Here is a 16,111-nt window from a genome sequence, read left to right on the forward strand (position 1 = left end):
TCCCTTGCTTAGCCCTATCTCACCCCCCATCTCCACTTGATCCTCTCATTTGCAGCCCAGTCTGCTCCCATAAAATACATTCTATCCCTTCCTCATGGGGAGATCCATGTGCACCTCATGTTTCCCTTCCTCTATATCTATCTAACCTCTCTAGGTCTATGGAGTATAGGTTGGCTTTCATTTATTTAATGGCTAATATCCACATATTGATGTGGGATTCCCCTCTGTATGCTATAAATACCATTGGTTAATGAAGAGGCTGCTTTAGACCTATTGCATTGCAGAATAGGGCAAGGCAGGAATTCCAAGCAGATAGATGTAGAGAAAGAGTAGGCGGAGTAAAGGAGAAGCCATACAGCCACCACAGAAGATGCCGGGTGCTGGACTCCAGACAGAACCTTACCAGTAAGCCACAACCACGTGATGATACACAGATGAATAGAAACGGGTTAATTTAAGATATAAGATCTAGCTAGAAATATGCATAAGCTAATAGGCCAAGCAGCGTTTTAATTAATATAGTTTCAGTATGGTTATTTCGGGTCTGGGCAGCTGGGAAATGAACAAGTAGCTTCTGCCAACAATATATAAGCAAATACATATCATATTTATCTTTCTGGGTCTGAGTTACCATACTTGAGATGATTTCTTTTAGTTTCATCCATTTGCCTACAAATTTCATGATGTCTCTTTTAAACAGCTGAGCAACAATCTATTATATAAATGTACCACAGTTTCTTTATCCATTCTTTTGTTAAGGGACCTCTGGGTTGTTTCTAATTTCTGACTATTGTGACTAGAACAGCAATAAACATAGCTGAGCAAACCTTGTTGCAGGATAAAATGTCCTTTGGGTATATACATAAGAATGGTATAGCTGGATCTTAAGGTAGATGGACTCCCAACTGTCTAAGGAACTGCCATACTGATTTCCATAGTGGCTGGACAAGTTTGCACTACCACCAGGAACAGAGGAGTGTTCCCCGTTTTCCACATCCTTGCCAACATGAGTTGTCACTTGTGTTATTGATCTTAGTCACTCTGACAGGTATAAGATGGAATCTCAAAGTAGTTTTGATTTGAAATTCCTGATGGCTAAGGATATTGAACATTTCTTTGAGTGTTTCTCACCCATTTGAGTTTCCTCTATAGAGAAATCTGTTTAAATCTGTATCCCACTTCTAAATTGGATTATTTGGGTTTTTTTTTTGATATCTAGTTTCTTGAGTTTATATCTATTGACTATGGAGTTGGTAAGAATCTTTTCCAATTCAGTAGGTTGCTACTTTGTCCAAATGATGTTGTCCTTTGACTTACAGAAGCTTTTCAGGTTTATGAGGTCGGCCAATCTTAGTATCTATGCTATCCATGTTCTATACAGGAAGTTGTCTCCTGTGTCAATGTGTTCAAGCCTATTCTCTACTTTCTCTTCTATCAGATTCAGTGTATCTGGTTTTATTTGAAGTCTATGATCCATTTGGAGTTGAGTTTTATGCAGGGTTATAAGTATGGATCTACATGGATTTAGCCATCCATGTATGTGTGTAGCCATCCAGTTTGACCAGCACCATTTGTTAAAGATACTGATTTTTTTTCCAGTATGTATTTCTGGCTTCTTTATGAAAAAGAAGGGGTCCATATGTGTTTGATTTCATGTCAGGGTCTTCAATTTGATTCCATTCATGAATGTGCTTGTTTTTATGTCACTACCATGATGTTTTTATTATTATACCTCTGTAGCATAACTTGAAATTGGGAATGGCAAGACCTCCAGAAGTCCTTTTATCATTCTGTATTATTTCAGCTATCCTAGGTTGGTTTTTTTTCAATATGAAGTTGAGAATTGTCCTTTCAAGTTCTGTGAAGAATTTTGTTGGAAATTTGATAAGGATTGATGAATCTGTAGTTTGCTTTTGATAGGATGGCCATTTTTACTATGTTAATCCTACTATAAGCATGGGGGTTCTTTCCATCTTCTTATACAGAGGGAAACACTACTTTCAGCATTAATCACAGAAGCTTCTCTTTACAATGAATGGTGGTGGAGGTAGAGATTTGGATGTTCAAAGTACTGAGAATAAGGGGCAGTTGATTGATTAAAACTTAAACAAGATTATTTCTAGAACCTGCTCCAGGCTCAGAGAATGTCATGGAAGACATTGGAAGAAGAGGGGACAGAAAGAATGTGAGAACCAGAATGTGAGAGAAAAGGGCTTATAAATACTATCCAAGTATGAGGCAACTGTCACAGCTTCTATGGCTGTCTGTTCTGGGCAAGAAAATGACTGTACCTGTCAATAACTAGTAATAGGTGGGAAAGTAGCTCATAGGATCTATTTTCCCTGCTGAAATCTGAATAAGGATGAAATAAAATAAATGCACAAAAATGTTATAATGAAACCTATTATTACATATACTCACTTACAGTAATAAAACAAAATAATTCCATCCCTGGAAATTATTATAATAGGGATTATAGGATTTGTATAGGAAAAGGGTCACAAGGCAATTATTAAAAATAAAACAAGAAAAATTACATAATGAAACAAAAAAGGTCAAGAGAAGAATTAGTTTACAACTGCTATTCAGATTTTAAAATTACATTATTATTTTTTGTTTTTTATTCTCTGTGTAACAGCTCTGAATATCCTGGAATGTTGTATGAAGGTAAGTCTTTGTTTCATCTCACCTGCCCAAGGCACTTTCTGATTGGTTTAATAAAGAGCTGCAGGAGATGATAGGCAGGTCTTCCAGACACAGAGGAACTCTGGGAAGGAATCAGAGGGGTGGAATTCGCAAGACAAACACAGGAAGTGGAACACGTGGTATTAAGGAGAGGTAACAAGTCATGTGGCAAAAAAGAGATTAATATAAATGTGTTAATTTCACTTTTAAGAGCTAGTTGGGTACAAGTCTAAACTAAGGTCAACCTTTCATAATTAATAAGAAGTCTTCGTGTCATTATTTGGGAACTGGCAGTCCAAAGAAAGTCCAACTAAACTAAAATTTGCTTTGTAAGTTAGACTGGCCTCTAACTCACAGAGATCCACCTGCCTCTGGCTCCCAAGTACTAGGAACAAACTGTGCACCACCACCACCCAGTTAAAGTCATATTTTTAAAGGTCATATAAATGTATATAAATAAAAACTCAAAAACTGGAATAAGGAGGTTAGTTATTACTTCACTTATGAAGTTGGTATTATTATTGTGATGCCCAAACTAGAAAAGGATAATATAAGAAATAAAATTATTCATCAATAACACTCATCAACAAGGATAAAAAACTCTTAACATAAAATAAGCCAAACAAAACAAAACAAAACAATAAAATAAGCCAACACATTTATCAACATATGAAAATACATACCAAGTAGGACTTATATTCATTATTTAAAAAGTCAAAGAATGTAGTAACTATGACGATAAACTATGAAAAAGATCACATGGTCATATCAACTAATGTAGAAAAGATTTTGGGAAAAAAAAACCATCCTGCAGAATATAAAGTCAGAAAAAAAGGGTAGAAAAGTCTTTATCTTGATGCATTGTCAGAGGTCACCAGAGCAATGCACCGAAGCAAGAAGGAAATGAAAGGCATTTAGATCAGAAAGGAGAAAATACAACCACATGCTTGCACATAACAGGATTCCCAAGTAAATAAAGATCTACAACTAAATCTCAGAAGTAATAACTGGTTTCAACAAGGTGATGGGATTCAGGATGGCACTAACAAGTTATAATTCTCCTTAAGTTTAGCATGATTCCAACTAAAATCCTAGTAAAATTTTATACAAATAAGATTATTACAAAACTACATGGATACAAAAAAAATCAAAATAGCAAGTTCAGGAAAAAATGAAGTGGAGTCAGGCATTGTCATGCATACCTAAATCCCAGCATCTGTGGGTCTGCAGTAGGGGAAGCAGTAGGGCAAAGTCAAGGCTGGCCAGGGCTTCCTGAGGAGATTGAGGCCAGTCTGGGAGACAGAGTAAGACTGTATCAGTAAATCAACAAAAGAACAAGAGGGAGGCTGCATTCTACCCACAGCTGTCATCAAGACGGTGCGCACTGGCAGAGCAGCTGCACAGGCGCACATCAGCCGGTAACAAAAACACTCTGACATGGCTCCACACCAAGATGCCCAACTCACTTTCCCCCCCCAAAAAAGTCAAAAGAAATTCAATGAAGGTAAGTTTACCTTCTCGGCAAGCTCAGCAGCATGCATGCAGGGAAGTCAGAAAAAAATGGTCTCTGCAGTTACTTCTCAGAGTATGTGTACACTGGGCATCTATAAGAATTTTGGCGGAATTCCTCTCATACATGTATGTACTGACCACACACCAGTGCATATAGTCCTCGGAGTAGTCCTATGTACTGAATGTTTTATGTTGACATCTAGTCTGATGGGATTATATTGGGAGATTGGGGAGCATGCATTCTTGGCCTTTGACTATAATCAAGTATAGAATTAGAAGGCAGATCCTTTGAGAATGATTAGGTCACCTGGATAAGCCCACAGACACGTGAATAAGATCTTTATAAAGGGAACTTTAAGAGATGGAAAAATAGTGGGAAATGCCCATAAAGGAATTTTATATTGTACTCATGTAAAATTTTTTAAAGGAAGGTTTAATCCTGATAGAGCCAAGAATACATAAACTAACAAAATGGGTATACAGATAATATATTAAATACTAATATTAATTTAAACCATATTGGAGAAATCTTATTGCCTTTAAAGTTTATATCTAGTGAAATAAAATAAAAACAATATAACAAAGAATACTAGTGTGTTTTTAAAACATGATTATCATAAAGCCAAACAAAGCTGGAGATCATAAGCATTCAGAATAATTTGCAGTGCCAAAGTACAAAAGAAATCACAAGGATTACTACATTCAATAGAAAGAATTTAATACAAATCCAAGCAAACATGCAACAGCAAATAACCCTGGGTACAAAAGTAGCAGAACGCTGGTTTTTTCCATGGCAAAGTTACTAAGTCATAGCACATCACGGGGAATTTTCCAGTATGTTTGGAAGTCTGCAAGACTGGCTTGTCTGCACACCAGTCACCTCTCCACCACTCAACAGAAGTCTGAACAATCAGCACATAAACAGCTCACTTTGGTTCACAGCTTGGAAGGTTTCATCCTATGATACCTTGCTCTTAGGCCTGTGATTAGAACACCTAGCATGCAGAAATGCCTGGCAGAGCAAATCATCCACCTCAGGGCAAGGCAGCAAGGGAGAAGAAGTGACTGGGATCCTATCATCACCTCGAGGGCATAGCCCCGGTGATCTAAAGACCCCTCACCAGGCCTCACTTGAAAGTTCCTACCACCTTCCAGCATCTTCACCATGAACTGTCATTAACCTGAGTACCGAGAGGACACTTCAGATCCAAAATACAGTAGACTTGTTATGGTTTACGTACTATTCGTGAAATAAACAGATATTTAGTATAATTGCATTAATTTAGTAGCATAAAAGAGTTTAGATTCAGTTTAACTATTAAATTAAGAACAAAGAAAGGCACTTAGGATCTCATATTGATCTATTCTCTGACCATAAAATCCAACTTAGTAGCAAGTAGGTTTACAAATCAGATGTAATTTAACAGTATCATTACTAACACTCCCTTTATACCACAATCAAGATCTAAAATGAACATTTTCTTGATCAAATTTCTAATAAGAATTACTCATAAACTCATTGCAAGGTGATGGGAGGGGTAACCAGAACAAGAGCTTTATAGATCTCCCCGCAATGCAGTGAGTGCATGTTGAAATCAATCAAAATGTAACTGATGGTGTAGGAAGCAGTAAAGGCAAGCTCCATACAGAGTGTGGACAGAAGAGACCTACGGAAATGACTCCTAGGTAGCACAGCCATCTCCACTGGAAACAGCACACGTCACAAAGTCAGTACAGCTGTTTGACCCAGGTCCAGCAGAGCTGAGCCCAACACTACAATTGCTGTCAAGCCGTCTCTCGCCTTCGGATTTGGTCTCTGCATCTTGCATGCTTGGGGGGCTTCGGACATTATAAATCATTTAATGTCTTTCCCTGAGAAAATTTGGTCTGAGTCTCTTTGGGAAAGTCTTAAAACTTATTACCCCTCCTGCTTTCAGGGAGATAATTTTACCCAGTCCTATTCGGAAATCTTCCTTACGCCCTGGAGATTGTGATAAGCACAAAGATGCTAGAACTTTTTTTATGAGCCCATGACTCCAGGATCTTCTTGGTATAGCCACCCTAAGCAGACTCAAACAGAATACTTAGAACAACATCAACTTAAAGGAGACTGACGAGACCCAACTGACTAGGAAATTTGGCAACAGGTCAGCAGAGGCCTCCTTATACATTGTGCTCAGAGTTTGCCGAGTAAGTCACATACCAAATAGGGGGTTATGGGGGTATGTCTCTGGAGGGGGGAATCAGTGATTGGCTGATTTACAAATAGCACTTTGCACTCTAAAGACTGATAGTACACTGTTCAAGGCAGGAATTCACCTGAACTGGCTCGGATATTTCCTATTTACCTAGCTCTTTGAAACCACAAGTGCTGCCAGTCTGGAAACAGACAGTTACACATTACGTGTGCTTGCCCTAACAAATGGAGTCTGCAGATTCTCTGAAATGGGGCTATGGAACTAATGATAAAAGCAACTGTTCTATGTGTACTTACGAACGTAGATAAACCTACGGCCCTACACATGTTATAGAAAATCAAAGGCATATCTGGAGACAAAAATGATATAATCTGTATCTTTTGAAAAAAACCATGAGTCTGTATTTGTCTTATGAATCTGTATAAATAAAGGAGCAGGCTAATTGCTAGTCGGACAGAGCTGCAAGGTTCTGTCAAACACCATGCCTGACTCACTTCCTACCTCCTCTTGGGACCTGTCAACTGTTAGGACTGCCCCCGTATGGGGCTGTGCCCTTGCCCCATCACCTAGGGAAGGACAATCAAACACCACTCCTTACTGTGAAGACAAGATAGGTTTAGCGCAGCTAAAAGGTGAGGAACAGCTAGATGGGTTACAATAAGATCACAGGTTTAAGACTGAAAAAATCAAGAAAAATAAAAAAACAAAGTAGGGAAAGCCAGAAACTAACAATATGTAAGACTGGACAAACGATCATAAGAGGCCCAAAGTCAAGGTGAGATTCAGACAAGTTAGCCACAGGATCACAGGCACCGCTAGGTCTTGTGCCACAGAGAATTCTAGCTTCCCACAGGGTAAGGGGCTTCCTGACCTGAGAGGCGAATTCCTTTGGGACTAGAATAAGAACAGTTCCCATCTGGAGATGAATCTTCTAGATTTTCATGAGTGCAGTTATACAGATGCTGTACACACACAGAACCACTGACAGAGTCAAGTACCACAAAAGACTGAAAAGCCAACTTCAAGCCATGTAAACATTTCTCAATATGGACAAAATAAATATTTTTCCTTGCCTAAAATTAATTCTGTTGCTTGTTACCTTTTCAAGAAACATTTTAAAAGCTTCTCAGAGCTAGCTGGGTTTGGGCATATTTTTAAATGAGTACACTGCTTTGTTTATTCTAGCTACCCAAAGTCATAGCTAAGGAGATCTGCAAAGTTAGACAACAATATTTCAAAAACATTGCTTCTTCTGTTGGCTTCCAATGGCTCTGGCATCCTCAGACTTGGGAAGACTATATTGCTATTCATATACAGGCTTCAAAATAGACACATCCTTGGCTACAAATCAAATTAATTATTACCCTTGTCTGTACAATGTATTCCACATGCAAATTCTTGCCCTTGTCTGTGGAGTGTGCACTATATTCAAATCTTGCCTTTGTCTGTGCACTGTGCACTATATTCACTGTTACAGACAACCTTTCTGCTAGTTCTGAGCATGCTGATAAGGGGGCAGCTTTGCTGCTGAGGGTCCTTTTTTTTTTTTTTTTTCAGAAGCCGTATAATGGAGAGGGTCCTTAAAGTATGGTGCCAGCATTAAGGAGTCTGAACATGACCTGGAAACTTAAGAAAATCAAGTTCTTATTGAGCATGATGGTGCAGGCCTCTAATCTCAGCAATTTGAGAGTCTGAGGCAGGAGGATCACAAGAAAGTCACCACATTTTTCTGTGCCCATAACTCAACCTACACAACCAAAGGAAACCATAAATATATAATAGTTCAATTTTTAGTTTTTGTCCTAATTTCTCCTATTCTTTATTATTTAATTTGGAAATCATAAAATCATAAAATAAAAACAAAAATGGTGTACATGAAAGTAAATTTTCCCCTCCTTCAGAATTTCAGATCTTAATGAAGGTAGTCATTGTTGGGTTCAGTTCCCCATGCTCTTCTAAAATATTCAACCTACACACAGGCACACGTGTGTATGTGTGTGTGTGTGTATGTGTCTCTATATATACACGCCATGTTTTATGTTCTACCTAATTTCCATATATTAGGTATATGATACAGCATATAACGTACATGTGAAGTTTAATAAATAAGTTTGGAGGGAACCACCTGCTCTGTCAGAAGTCCTTCCAGGAGCTCTGTTACAGACCTCCTAAACTATCAGTCTTTTCTCCTTCAGAGGTGACTGCTCAACTTTGGATTGATCTTTTCTTTACACTTCACCACCTATAATTATTTTTATATTTATACTTAAGGAAAAGGAGAAGAGAGAACAAGAAGACAGAATGAAGGGAAAAGGAGTAGAGAAGAGAAAAATGAAAAGATTTCATGAGAAAGTTCATAACTAAATAGATAAATATAAAAAGAATAAACAATAAAACTGTACAAAGCTTTTTAAAAACTGGAAAGATAAAGTCAAAACATCACTAAAGGTAAAAAGGAAGAAAGAAGTAGGGAGAACCAAAAGAAAAAGGGTAGATATAAGATTGCCCAATAAAGAAAAAACAAATAAAATGAGATAAGTTCACGGAGATTATGAAGATGACTAGAAATCAAAGCATAAAAGTTTGTGTAAAATATGATCAAGTAAAATGTCCCAAAAAGTACAACGAAAAGGAAATGTAAGGTGAAAAAAGTTTTTTTTTCTCCTGGGCCCTTAAAGGTTGGTGCTAGCAAGTACCGCAGAAGACGCGGCTAAGAGCTGAACCTGCTACTGTCTTCCAGAGCTTTACATGGCTGCTCAACAGTGTGGGCCTGTCTGCTAGCCCCAAAGGCCTTCACTTTCCTAGTTGTGGACCAGCGGCCTCTGCTGGTCACGGGCAGCATTTTAGTCTATGTTCTGGACAGATTGCCCTGCCCTTCTGAGGTTTCTTCCAATTTGTACCCCCTGAGGTGACTGTGGGAGAGGGCAGAAGGGCGCACTGAAGTGAGGGATGCAACACAGCTCGGAGGTCTGCATACACTCCTGAACATTAATCACGGCGGGGGGCTGTGACTGCGGACGTCACGTATTCCCCTGGACCATCCCCGTTCTCAGCATCGCCGTCAGTGAAGCCTGCACTAGACACCTGACTCCAGAGACTGGTCTAACCAACATGGACCTCAAGCTCAGAGTCATTCTCAGTGAATGAAGTCGGCTCGCAGGCACCGGAGGTGAGACTTCATACATGTCGCTTCTGGGATGAGCAGTTTGGGGTCTGCATTTTTGGTCCTCCTACTCTCCACATCTGTCTTTGGAACTGTCTTTTCCTGAGACTGAAGCAGGTTACATTCAGGCACCCAGACTCGTGACTGTTCCCAGTCCCCGAGCGTAGTTCAGCATTAACAATAGGATCCCTCAAGACGATGCCTGGCCAAGGGCTCTGAGCCAGCACACTTTGCATTTCGAATTCATTCTGCCATAAAAGTCACGGTGTCAGCAAATCTCGGAACTACACAAACATCTGAATATAAGCATCATAATTCACTAAGGGTCACAAGTATATCACCCTCTCCTGAGTGTTAAGAAGCAGGCTGGAGTTGGGGGTGGGACCACCATGCCAGCGCTCTTCCGAGGTGCACGACAATTACTTGGGGAGTCTGTTGACCAAGCCTATTCCCAGGCTGGACCCTCTGACTTCTGTTCCAGTAGATTCAGTAACTTTTGAACTTAGGTTTCAGTAGCTCCAGAGTAGGGAACCAGGGGTATGTACTGATATGTACTGAAGACATCTGAGTTGTCCTGAAGAACATAGTTTGAGAATAACTGAAAATCTGAGGGCAGGCAGCACCCTCATTTTCCCCAGTAATTTGCCTTAATCAGAGGCAGGCCTTATAAAATTGATACATAAAGGAAGAACATCAGTTTATTGTCTAAGGTAGGTCAGTAACAACCACAGGATAGTCAGTGAAGAGCTCCTTTTGGTTTTCAGATGTTTCTATGTTTCAGAAGCTTCTTTGTGATAGGATAATTTAGTGCCATGGACCCATCACAGTAAGGATGGCTATCCACTGAACCTCACAGAAGTGAAAGTGGGAAGTACACTTGAACACATCAGCACAGGAGACCACTTCCTAAATATAACCCCAGTAGCACAGACACAGAGAGAAACAATTAATAAATGGGACCTCCTAAAACTGAAAAGCTTCTGTAAAGCAAAGAACACTGTAAAAAAGGCAAAACGGCAGCCTACAGAATGGGAAAAGATCTTCACCAACCCCACATCAGAGGTCTGATCACCAAAATATACAAAGAATTCAAGAAATTGATCATCAAAAGAACAAACAATTCAGTAAAAAAAAAAATGGGGTAGAGACCTAAACAGAGAATTCTCAACAGAGAAATCTAAAATGGCTAAAAGACACTTAAGGAAATGCTCAACATCCTTAGCCATCAGAGAAATGCAAACCAAAATAACTCTGAGATTCCATCTTAACCTGTAGAAATGGCCAACATCAAAAACACTGATGACAACTTATGCTGGGGAGGATGTGGGGTAAAAAGAACACCTGCATTGCTGATGGGAGTGCAAACTGGTACAGTCTCTTTGGATATCAGTGTGGTGATTTCTCAGAAAATTAGGAAACAACTTTCCTCAAGACCCAGCAATACCACTTTTGTATATACACCCAAAACATGCTCAATCGTGCCACAAGGACATGTGCTCAACTTTATTCATAGCAGCATTGTTTGTCATAGCCAGAACCTAGAAACAACCTAAATGCCCCTTGAATGAAGAATGGATAAGGAAAATGTGGTACATTTACACAATGGAGTACTACAGAGCAAAAAAGAATAACAATATCTTGAAATTTGCAGGGTAATGGATGGATCTAGAAAACATCATATTGAGCAAGGTAACCCAAACCCAGAAAGACAACTGTCATATGTACTCACTCATAAGTGGTTTTTAAACATAAAGCAAAGAAAACCAGCCTACAATTCACAATCCCAGAGAAACTAGACTACAATGAGGACACTAAGAGAGACATACATGGATCTAATCTACACGGAAAGTAGAAAAAGACAAGATCTCCTGAGTAAATTGGGAGCGTGGGGACCATGGGAGAGGGTAAAAGGGGAGGGGAGAGGCAGGGAGGGGAGCAGAAAATAATATATAGCTTAATAAAATCAATAATTTTTTAAAAAAGAATGGCTATCCAAAAGATTCTGTTCGGCCAAAGAGCTCTCTCTAATCCTCTGCTTTGCACAACAGCATTTAATGAACCTGACAGCAAAGTATGTTTTGTGACTACACATGTGCCTTAGTGAGGCTGCAGGGAAATCCAGTTTATAGAAGAAAGAGACCGAGATGTAACAACACCAGGAATTGATAAGGCAAGTTCTCAAGTCACACTAATTTTAAGCTTAATAACTTCATATGTATAAATGCTAGACTCAATGTTGTTTTAAACTTTTGTTCAAACTTCCTTTATACATGTTGTGCTTATACATAGGCTATTGTGGAACTCTTTGATACGACTGCAATTATATTAATTTTTATGAAATATTGTATATTTAACTTTGCATATTTTTAAGAATGTGTGATGTGTGTGTATACATGTATGTTGCGTGCATGCGGAAGCCTGGAGGCCAGTGATTAGCATTTTGTGTCTTCCTCTTTTACTCTGTATATTCTATTTTTGTTATATTTTAAATTACTTTTTTTTTGTACGAGTGTTTTGACTGCATGTACATCTGTGTATCATGTGCATGCCTGGTGGTTGTGGGGGCAGAAGAGGTCATTGGATCCCTTGGAACTGAAGCTACAGACAGTTGTGAGCCACCATGTAGTGCTGGGAATTGAACCTGGGTCCTCTGTAAGAACAAGTGCTCCTACCTACCTCTTTAGCCCCTCAGCCTTATTTTATTGAGGCAGGGTTTTTCACTAAACCTGGAGCTCACCAACTGGCCAAAGATAGCCCACAAACTTGGGAAATTCACCTGTCTCTGTCTATCCCCAACCCCAACACTAGGGTTACAGATGCACGCTCTGCCACACTGAGCTTTTTCTACTGTGGGTACGGGGATGTCAGCTCAGGTCCTCAGTAAAGTACACATAAGCACTCTACCTGCTGAGCCGTATCCCCAGTAAAGCGCACATAAGCGCTCTACTTACTGAGCCGTATCCCCAGGCCACTTACTTTTTTTCCCCCAGTAAATATTTGTAAAAGAAGTTTAAATTCCTTTTTCTCACTTTTTATTGTATTTTAAGATTCAAAAGTCACCGTGAAGACAATGACATGAGACAATCTGACATGTGCTTGACTACTTAGCTGTTCAACTGTTAGGCTCTCAGCACACAAAGAAACTTCCAGAAGAGGACTGATGACAACTGGCATACAGATCTCCAAGGACAGAGTACTGTTTCCCTTGCGTCTGTTTCACACGCCAGTCTATTTGAGGGTTAATCATACATTAGAGGATAGTGTCACCAGCCTCTGTAGAGCGGATGACTGAGGTGCACACGACGCGGACTGCAGGAAACTGTATCTCAGACTCCGTAGCAGACAGCTGGGGCTCCCGTTCTGTTCATCTGAGGACTGCCTGGCACCGCTTCCCCGCCTCTTCTCCCGCCCCTCTGCACAAGCGCCTGCATAGCGCACAGTGACTGAGGGCCACGGCCATTTCCTCATCCCACACCGTGTTCTGTTCTGCAGACTGCTTCCTCCTTTCTTCTGAGTACAAGCTGGGCCAGTCCCTATGGAGGCAGGATCCAGGAATTTGGGGCACATGACATTAATTTATTAAGAAATGTTGAAAAAAAGATAAGAAAGCATGATCTGATATTAGAAGACTTTCAGAGATGGTGCATGTTCCCTGAAGACTAAAAATACCCACATCTGGCAATATAGTTATAACTGGTTCTTATGAGGAAGACAAGACACATGTAAAGGACAGATGGTACCTTACTGATAAATCCCTGAAAAGCCCAGGCCTCCAAATGATGTGTGAAATGCTGGGAGAAGTTATGTCTAGGAACACAGCTAAGGGAACATGGCCACTGGAAGTGATTCGGAGTGTGCTGGAAACGGTTCTTTGCTACCCCACACGTTCTCACATCTCTCTTACTCTAGAAAACCTATGGTTCAAAGCCCTCACTTGGGGGCTGGAGAGATGGCTCAGCAGTAAAGAGCACTGGCCGCTCTTCCAGAAGACTTGGGTGCCCACACCCATCTGTAACTCCAGTTCCAGGGCTTCTGACACCCTCACACAGACACACATGCAGATACGACACCAGTGCACACAACGTTCACATTTCCATGCTGACAGAGCATACACAGGCGGCCTCTGTTTGTGAGCAGGGGTGAGGCACTCCTGTTACTTCAGAGCCTTCTTCGTGGTCCTTGGGGCAGAACGGCCTGTTCATTGTAAGAAGGCCCTTAGGAATGGTCTCAGGGACTTTAACTTGAGTGAATTGGACCTAACTCGGTCATATGACTCCAGTATACTTAAAATCAGATTTATGCCAAATATTCTTTCATTACCTAATCATTCTTTAGAGTATTCCAAACTCAAGTGAAATGAATTTTAAACAGAATCTTAGTTAAGCATCAGACACAATCAAATTTACATTTTAGATCAAATAAGACTACTGAGCAAGCTGGCGGGCTAAATGCTGACCGTGTGAAGAAAAGTGTCACAGAAATAAAAAAGAACTATTCCAAAGAAAGGGAGAAAGAGACTCAGAAATCCACAGAAGGGTAACAGGACCGCTGAAGAGTACAGAAAAGCAGAGCCACCGGTGAGGGACGAAATGTGTAAAGCCACACCGGCTACACAGTGTCCCATGTGGGAAGGGAGGCAGAAGCCTCAGCCCAGGTTCAGTCCAGGGAAAGGCCATGTGAGAGCCCGGAGGCTGAGACACAATCACACACACAACGCAGCACAGGTCCCAGCAGGCTGGCTGGAGCCACGCGTTTAAATGACTGTGGGCACATGGCAGAGGGATTATCAGTTGGTGGCACACAAAATTATGAGCAACGACTACTCATTTTTTAAAAAAACTGAGCTTGAGGGTGGTTTGTTGTAAAGAAATACATAGTTGAAATGTTACTGATATGGGTTTGTAAGTAGAAGAAACAATCTAAACCTTCCGTCAGCAGCTAACATTTTCTCACAGCACAGGCAGAGCTAAGGATGTCTCTAACTTTAAATTACGTAGGAAGTAGATTCTATCACCTACGAACAGATGGGAAGGAGGGCTTAAAAGAAATCAGGGAACAACCCTAAGATCACACAGGAAGTGGCAAAGCCACCGAAGGTAACGGTCACTTCAGACATTAGACACTACAGTCACCTTTGCCAAGGCAGGATGTCCACAAAACTCCTTCCCACTGCTTTCTAGATTCTTAAGTTTCTTCTAATTCAGACAAGCGCAACCCTTCTATGTGTGCGATGCATCACCAGGCTCTGAAGAGACTCTTCTAAGATTCCTGGTGTTTGAGACATCACAGTTGCTAGGCGCTCTGACTGCTGCCTAGTAACAGATTTCACTTTATTCTAGGCAGCTGTCAGAGTACCTTCTGACTTCAAACGATAACACACACAGTGACTTTTCATTGCTTTGTCTTTAACAGAGAAAGGACAACCATGAAAGCACATAATTAAGCATGGAATGAATCTACTCCATTCTTCTGCTGGGATGCAGTGCCAATCAAACAACCAACCAAACAGCTAAAACTACCTACACACCCTCTAAAAGTCTCAAAAGGGAGACAGCAGGCAAAACAAGTTCATAAACTAACAACTTCTTGATTCCGGGAGTTCAAGACACCAAAGTATATTACCAGAACTTTACACTTAGAATATATGTATTTTATGTTATCTAAGTTAAATCAATAAAGCTGATTTAAAAATAAAAATTAGAGACATAAAATTTAACTCACAACGATGGGAGATTTTAGCAGCTGTTTAAAACATTCAAACTCCTTTATGTTTCAGAACAAATCTGGAGTGAATAAGTTTAAGTTTCATTAATAAAATTTAGAGTTAAGTATACACTGTAAAATTTGGCAAAACAAACGAAAGTATATAACAAAGGGGAAAGCTCAGAAGACAGGAGTTAATATTTCCAGTTCTTTCCATCACAGGATATATGTTACAGCTTCTTCATTCTACTATGCAACCTAATAGCAGCCATAGACAAAGTGGAAATGGATAGCTATGACTCGCCACAAACAAAACTGTATTCACAAAACCAGGCAGCCAGTCTAGTACAGTCAAGATGCTACTTACTGTGTTCCCTAAAAACTTAAGTGTCCATGTTGTGTATCTGTGGGGGGGTGTGCATGAGTGCAGGAACCTGCAGAGCCTGGAGGTATCAGATCCCTTTGGCTGGAGTTGCAGGCAGATGAGAGCCACCCAACATGGATGCTTGTTGTGGGATTTTATTTTAACTAAGCAAAAATGTGTGACATTTGCTAATGCCGCAGAATATTACTTTAACTGTGTAACAGTGTGCTACTTTAGTTTAGGGGCTGCCTTTGTCTAACAACGTAAGGATGTGTGTTTAATTACAGAAAGATGTGCTCCATTTGTGTCACCCTGCCTGCCTAAGGCACCTGATTGGTCTTATAAAGATCTGAACGGCTAACAGCTACACAGAGAAAGGATAGGCCAGGCTGGTATACAGCGACAATAAATTAGAGGAGAAATCTAGACTGGGGAGAAAAAAGGAAAAAAAGAACGAGAGAAGGAGGAGAGAACGAAGGACATGCC

General features: G+C 40.2%; 1 protein-coding gene across 2 annotated transcripts in view; it reads right to left on the reverse strand.

The window, feature by feature from the left end:
• Nme7 (NME/NM23 family member 7) overlaps positions 1-16,111 on the reverse strand; it is a 150,514-nt gene that overhangs the window by 74,442 nt on the left and 59,961 nt on the right. The window contains exon 9 of one of the 2 annotated variants that reach the window (XM_087906328.1): positions 3,888-3,977. The exons of the other annotated variant lie outside the window; for it this stretch is intronic. Coding sequence (XP_087762454.1) covers positions 3,888-3,977 — 90 coding nt within the window. The remainder of the gene's footprint in view (positions 1-3,887; positions 3,978-16,111) is intronic. 2 annotated transcript variants of the gene reach the window in all.

The sequence above is a fragment of the Myodes glareolus genome, chromosome 5 (genome assembly GCF_982192425.1).
Source record: "Myodes glareolus chromosome 5, mMyoGla1.1, whole genome shotgun sequence".
NCBI lineage: Eukaryota > Metazoa > Chordata > Mammalia > Rodentia > Cricetidae > Myodes > Myodes glareolus.